Here is a 7,500-nt window from a genome sequence, read left to right on the forward strand (position 1 = left end):
ATGACAGTCACATGCAGGATTCGAACCCACTGCTTTCGGCCACACGTAAGATCACCTTCACAGAGCCTTAACCCCCTACACCAACAGAGACTGTAAAAGCCTTTACAGTCTCTGTTGGTGTAGTGGGTTAAGACTCTGTGAAGGTGATCTTACGGGTGGCCGAAAGCAGTGGGTTCGAATCCTGCATGTGACTATCATAAGAGAGAGTTTATGCGTGTGTATGTGCCAATGTATTCGTGTGTGCATGACATCGGTTTCATTGTGGTTCATGATGATCATGAATCATGTGCTGGGCCCGTTTTCAACAGCAATACCTTCCCGGATGAGATCATACACGTGTCTATACGTGTTTCTTTCATCTCAGTGTAACATCTCCCAAACTACATTCATTCTTGGACGACGTTTTCCACTTACCCTGACTCCGACGAACTGGTCATGAAGAATAACCCAAGAGAGTAGGTAGACGAAGGAAACGTGTGCAGAGTAGAGGGCCATGACGTCTGTACAGTCGAGGATTCTCAAGGAGTGGATGTACATGTAGTTCGTGGCCACCCAGAGCAGGCAGAAAAGACAGCACCTTGTCACAAACTTGCCTGGAACAAAGGAAAGGGACGTGAGTAGACGAAACTAAATTTCAATCACAAATGTGGGGAGAAAGAGAGTTTAGGTGCCTCCTTCAGTATTATTAGAGCTCCTTGTCACAAACTTGCCTGGAACAAAGGAAAGGAACGTGAGTAGACGAAACTAAATTTCAATCAGAAATGTGGGGAGAAAGAGAGTTTAGGTGTCTCCTTCAGTATTATGGCAGAGTTTAGAAATTTTCTTTTATATGTAGTGCGGGAGATTAATAGCTAATCGCACTAGAGCGTCACCTATAAGAAAGTGATAAACAAGAAACATACGGTTTGGATCCCACGTTTTAATCCGTATTATAGGTGGGTTTTGGTAGATGGAGACTCCTTTCAGCGTCAATATTTGTTCCTCAGCTTTAAGGTTTTGGTGTGAGGGAAACCCGCTTGTGCATGGCTTGGGTTATCTTAAATAAAAATTTCAATAATCTGTCCCCTACACCACCATTTAGCTTCATTTTGTTTCTTTATTTTATTTTTTATTCATTTATCTATTTACTTATTTATTTTGAGTCGGACCTCTGCGGGCATTTCACAAGGGTGAAATGTATATTTCGAAAACGGGCAATTTGATACCGTAGACTTACATTCATCCGTAATGGAATAGATAGTATAGAACATGCCCTTAAAATTAAAAAAATTTATAACTTGTAATCTTTTAAATTTGTCTGGAAATAGAATCAAGAAAAGATACAGGGACGCAAAAATTCTAGACTGCATCTGTTCTTGCGCGCTAGTAGAGCGGGAGTTTCCAGCCTCGAGGTACGACAGCATTGAAGTGCTCCTTAGCGGTATTTCTCTGAAGAAGGAGAAGGAAGAGGATGAGGAGGCGGAGGAGGAGGAGGAGGAGGAGGAGGAGGAGGAGGAGGGGAGGAGGAGGAGGAGGAGGAGGTGGTGGTAGTGGTGGTAGTGGCGAAAGTGGTGGTGGTGGTGGTGATGGTGATGGTGATGGTACTGGTCCTGGTGATGGTGGTGATGGTGATGCTGGTCCTGGTGGTGTTGGTGGTGGTAGTGGTGGTGACGGTGGTGGTGGTGGTGGTGATGAAGAGGGAGAAAGTCATTACCGGTGTTAGAAACGACAGAGGTTATAGTGAACAACTTAAAAAAAAAAAAAAAAAAAAAAAAAAAAGCGTTTTGATGGAAATGGAAGGAGACACCAAAGTTGACCTGGTGTCACACTTCCTTGGTTTTATTCTGGCTCATCCCCAGACGATTTCATGCAACTAAATAGGGTCCGAATGGGGTCTCGATCGATCGAAACCTCCTTTTGTCCGGAGGCCACATCCCTCAAGTTGTATAAAATCGCCTGTCCATCAACCAAAACAAAATTGATAAATTACGCCAACGCGCTGACGGGTATAAGGCGCTTGGGACGAGGGGAGGGGAGATAGAGGGAAAAATTAATAAAAGTGATGGAAAGAGAGATTGAACGAGGTATTAAAGAGAAAGAGGGAGGAAAGGAATTTAGGAAGTCAAGGAAGGAAGGAAGAAAGGAAGGAAGGAAGGATGGAAGGAAGGAAGGAAGGAAATCAAGGAAGGAAGGAAGGAAGGAAGGAAGGAAGGAAGGATGGATGGAAGGAAGTGAAGGAAGGAAGGAAGGAAGGAAGGAAGGAAGGAAGGAAGGAAGGAAGGAAGGAAGTCAAGGAAGAAAGTCAAGGAAGGAAGTCAAGGAAGGAAGGAAGGAAGAAAGGAAGGAAGGAAGGAAGGAAGTCAAGGAAGGAAAAAAGTAAGGGAGCTGGAAAGAAGAAAGGAAGGAATGAAGGAAGGAAGTCAAGGAAGAAAGTCAAGGAAGGAAGTCAAGGAAGGAAGGAAAAAAGGAAGGAAAAAAGTAAGGGAGATGGAAAGAAAGGAGGGATGGAATGAAGGAAAAAGAAAGGGAATCAAGGAGGAAGAGAATTCAGGTGTGAAGAGAATGAAGGAAGGAGGAAAGGAAGGAAAGCAAAAAAAAAGGTAAAGGAGAGAGAGGAGGAAAGAGGGAAGGGGAAGAGGGAAGGAGGGACTGCACTGTATAGACTTAGTTATGGTAAACGTTGCACATGCTTTCTATACAACCTACCAGTAATCAAGTGAGGAGGTTGTGGTCCATATCTCTGTTCTTTAATAAAACCGAATGGTGCCAGACTCAATAAAATATATACACTATGGCATGGTTCTGGAAGGCGCTGAAGAGTTTTGCAAAAAAAAATTTAGCTCTGATTTTTTTTCCCTTGTTTTCAGCATTTTCAAAATTCAACAGTTCCAGGAACTGTACAGTATCGTATCAGTTCTTGGAAATTTTAGTTCCCGTTTTATGTTTTCTTTTAGCGTCATTATAGTAAGGTTTCAACAAGATAAGGATGATTGAACACAATCTCTTTGACAGTCACAACCGGACGTAAATGTCTATTCTGAAAACCAGGCGTTTTTATTCGGCTCGAGGAATATCTCTCCCTTATCCAATTTTTGATTGAGAAGTACAAACATTGTTTTTTTTCTTCAAATTTGCATACTAACTACATAAGAGCACAAACTGGAACAATGTTATAGTTTGTAGGATATACTTAAGTTCCGTAACAAAGGCTACTAAATTGATGGCACTGAAGTCCTCCTCTTTGATTTTATGTACAACAGAATATGTTGACTTAATATTATTGTGTAATGCTCATCTTAACATGCACAACCTCTTCAGTATTCTTCAGTACTATTGCTATACTATCAATAATACTGTGGAAATCGAATTATTGTGCAATGACATAAGAACATAAGAATGAAGGAAACTGCAAGAGACCATGAGGCCTACACTAGGCAGTTCCATGTCTATAACCATCTGTCATCCCCATACATAAAGTTGTCTAACCGTAACTCCTTAAAGATCAGTGGCCCTCTTTTGAGGTTTTATTATTGTTAATCTTAAACAATATTACTCAGCTGACAGAAATCCTTTAGAACATTCGGATTAAAAGCATGACAGCCTTTGTTAGTTAATTCGTTTAAGTTAAAGGTTCTCTTTCAATATTTTATTCTGGTTAACGTGAGATGATTTGCTTGCCGTGTTTACATTTTTTATTTCTATCTATAGCCAGGTAATTTCATTCAGCTAAGTATCGGTTCCTAAATTAAAGGTGTTTGCGTAAAGAGCAAAACTAAGGCACCTTTCTACAATTGGAATCTCTACGATTCGGAATTTTCCAATATTCGTTATAAAACAGATTTTTTTAAATATACCAAAATAATAGGTACTACTTGTATCCTAGATTCTTGGTTTGGAGTTTCCAAAAGAGAGAATTGTCTGTACTTGTAATGCAAACAGGGCAACATGCCATCCATTCCTGGAATAACAATCACCGGCAGGCTCACATTTCCCGGGAAAAATAGCTTATTCATGTACGAGATAATAAAAAAAATACATAAAAATATACAACAGATTTTTTCAGGTTTCATGTTGCATTGCGGCTAATGGTCTTCAACCTTTATTGATATAATTTGCAATGGCAGTCCCTCCAGCTTTGTGACATCATTTTCAGCCCTTTTTCTGGCAAACATCAAAATTATTATTTTTTTAATTGGAAGCAGATTCAGGACGAAATAATATTTTTGATACAAGAATAAAATTACCTATCTCTGGATAAAATAGAATTAATAATGACTGCAATTTACGAGAATAAATTTTTCTGGTATCAAAAGATCGACGATGAGTTAAAGAAGACCAGAATGATGTCTCAAAGTCTAAGGGACCAAGACCCATTAGAAAGACTGTAATGGCTGGAAGATTTTCTTAAAAAGACTAACCACGAAAGGTCTCGAGGCCAGGGAAGAAACCAAAAGCCATGAGAGACCTGTAGTAGCTGGAAGACCCTCTTAAAGAACCGAATCCTGCAGTAGCTGGAAGACCATCTTAAAGAACCGAATCCTGCAGTAGCTGGAAGACCTTTTTAAAGAACCGAATTCTGCAGTAGCTGGAGGACCCTTTTAAAGAACCGAGCCCTGCAGTAGCTGGAAGATCATCTTAAAGAACCGAATCCTGCAGTAGCTGGAAGACCTTTTTAAAGATCCGAATCCTGCAGTAGCTGGAAGACCTTTTTAAAGAACCGAATCCTGCAGTAGCTGGAAGACCTTTTTAAAGAACTGAATCCTGCAGTAGCTGGAAGAAGCTTTTAAAGAACCGAATCCTGCAGTAGCTGGAAGACCCTTTTAAAGAACCGAATCCTGCAGTAGCTGGAAGAACTTTTTAAGGAGCCGAATCCTGCAGTAGCTGGAAGACCCTTTTAAAGAACCGAATCCTGCAGTAGCTGGAACACCCTCTTAAAGAACCGAATCCTGCAGTAGCTGGAAGACCATCTTAAAGAACCGAACCCTGCAGTAGCTGGAAGACCCTTTTAAAGAACCGAATCCTGCAGTAGCTGGAAGACCCTCTTAAAGAACCGAATCCTGCAGTAGCTGGAAGACCTTTTTAAAGAACCGTATCCTGCAGTAGCTGGAAGACCTTTTTAAAGAACCGAATCCTGCAGTAGCTGGAAGACCCTTTTAAAGAACCGAATCCTGCAGTAACTGGAAGACCTTTTTAAAGAACCGAATCCTGCAGTAGCTGGAAGACCTTTTTAAATAACCAAATCCTGCAATAGCTGGAAGACCATCAGAACCGAATCCTGCAGTAGCTGGAAGACCATCTTAAAGAACCGAAGCCTGCAGTAGCTGGAAGACCCTTTTAAAGAACCGAATCCTGCAGTAGCTGGAAGACCCTCTTAAAGAACAAAATCCCTCTTCGCTGATTTGCCCCGAGAGGGCCACGCCCCAAAGTAATGAGCCAGTGAATCAGCTGAGAGTAATATCGGCGCTTCTCGAAGGACTACGAGAGGTGACACGAGGTTAGGAGCATCTCCATTACCAAGAGGCCAATAGGAGAGTATTTATTAATTTATTATTATGATTTTTTTCGCATCCGACCTAGATATGGACCAAAAGGTCTTCTGTCGGCATGCTCCGCCTTTGTAATCCTTTGTAATCCTTTGGTACGGGGCTATGGATGAGCAACTCGTGAATCGTGGAATCTATAGGTGATGTATGAGTTTGGTGATACACTCCCCAGCATTTTCAAACCCTTTATTAGGGTGACTTTTTTCATCTGGTTGATAGTAGGCGAATTGATTCTCCTCCATTGCCCGACTTGAGACCATAATGGACTTTCGGTCGATTTGGCCCAAGTACGCTCATCACCTAGTCACAGCCGTTGGGTAGTAGGCAGGAAAGGTCAAGTTATTCTGGGGTTTGTTAATTAATACATTGATTGATTTGTTAACTTATTTATCTATTAATTTACTCATTTGTCTTACCCAACCTTGCTATGGACCAGAAAGCCTCTTTTGGCATGATTCGCAACTTAAACCCATTGTGACCCATTGTATCTAACTCCTCTGACAAAAGACGTGTAAATAATTGTCCACCAGCATTACAGAATGTATCCAAGATTTTTCCTTCTTTTTTTCCCCCTTTTTTTCTTCCTTTTTCTTGGATCTGGAGTGGCTTTCAAGGATCCTGGCCTTCAAGAGGGAATCAAACCTTCTGTTCCTAGATGTAGACTTAATCTCTTTATCTTTGCAGAACACAGGCCATCCTTCCCCTTCCAGGTAGTCTATCTTGCCTTCCAGACCTGCGCCAGACCCTCTTCGTGACTACAAAAGGATAAACGAATGTCTTTATTTTAGTCTGTGTTTTGTGACTTCAATCATATGTTTTCGCCACCACCACGTGATTTTTATTCAGTCCAGAAAAACCTGTGCAGAGATATGATCAAACCCATTCTACTTCCCTTTGCTATTTCAGGGAATTCTGTTCTGTCTACGAAAGCCCCTTGCATGACATAAGAGTCCGTTTCGTAAAACCATTCATGTTTGATATTTCCTTTTCCCAGGTAGACCTAAGGACCAGTAACGGATACCTGCTTCTGGCGGTCGTGCATGATATACAGCAGAGAGGATGGTCTCCCTTTTGTCCACTTTCAACGCAACTCAACTACCTCATCTCCATCTGGAGGTCTCTGTACGGGACTCAAGATCTCTCTATGAAACTTCAATTCCATTTCCTCCATGTTATCATATAAGGAGAGCTGACAGTCGGTGATTTCTTTCCTTCTACTACTTTCATCCGGTGATGCTGAAGCCGTCCCATACTAATAACATAAGCATCAGCTCAATGTTTCTTCAAGGGGAAAAGTATGGAAGACATCAAGAACTGTTGCCAACCACTGAACTTACCTAATCGAGAAACAGTGGGGAAATAAGAAGTAAACTTCATGTCGTGATCCCCACCTCTAGGACTTCTTAGCCAGTTATTGAATCAATTTCACGTGTCTGTTGTACCGTGTTTTAAAAGAATCTATTGAGGCCGCGGTCACTACAGTCTCTGGGAATGCATTCCAAAAATTTACCACTCTCGTAGCAAACCAGTTGCATTTCAGATTCGTTCCCCAGTGTGTGCGAGTTTGGACAACTTAAGTGACCCCTGAAGTTGTTTGTATTAAGGGTAAAGAACTTGTTGAAGATGACGTTATCAGTGCCGTGGAGGGACTTATATAACTGTATTAAAGTCACCCCCTCTCCCCTCGTTCTCCTATCCTGGAGGGTCTGGATTCCTAATCACTGTTAGGTTGTGGATTTAAACTCAGTGAAACTTGGAGTAATAGTTATTGCAAGTGTTATCTTCCATCCAGAATACAATCGTGACTGAATGATATGAAGTATCTAGAAACAGAGAGGCATTCCGATCCTTTTTACTGGTTTTGAGTTGAGCAAGGATATATACCTGTATAGCACGATCCATATTTAACTAGAAATCAGTAAAAGTGGCGGGGATGTCCCTCTGTTTCTGGACGACTAAAATGGGCACTAAATAACCT

General features: G+C 41.4%; 1 protein-coding gene across 5 annotated transcripts in view; it reads right to left on the reverse strand.

Moving 5' to 3' along the window:
* The window catches only part of LOC143027037 (solute carrier family 35 member F3), a 583,434-nt gene that overhangs the window by 90,191 nt on the left and 485,743 nt on the right, over positions 1-7,500 (reverse strand). For all 5 annotated transcript variants that reach the window (XR_012966555.1, XM_076187892.1, XM_076187893.1 and 2 more), the window contains one exon: positions 415-593. Coding sequence is in view for 4 of the 5 variants with exons in the window: in XM_076187892.1 (XP_076044007.1) it covers positions 415-593 (179 nt within the window). In the remaining variant the exon portion in view is untranslated. The remainder of the gene's footprint in view (positions 1-414; positions 594-7,500) is intronic.

This window comes from Oratosquilla oratoria, chromosome 7 (assembly GCF_046742065.1).
Source record: "Oratosquilla oratoria isolate Oo_2021 chromosome 7, ASM4674206v1, whole genome shotgun sequence".
Classification (NCBI taxonomy): domain Eukaryota; kingdom Metazoa; phylum Arthropoda; class Malacostraca; order Stomatopoda; family Squillidae; genus Oratosquilla; species Oratosquilla oratoria.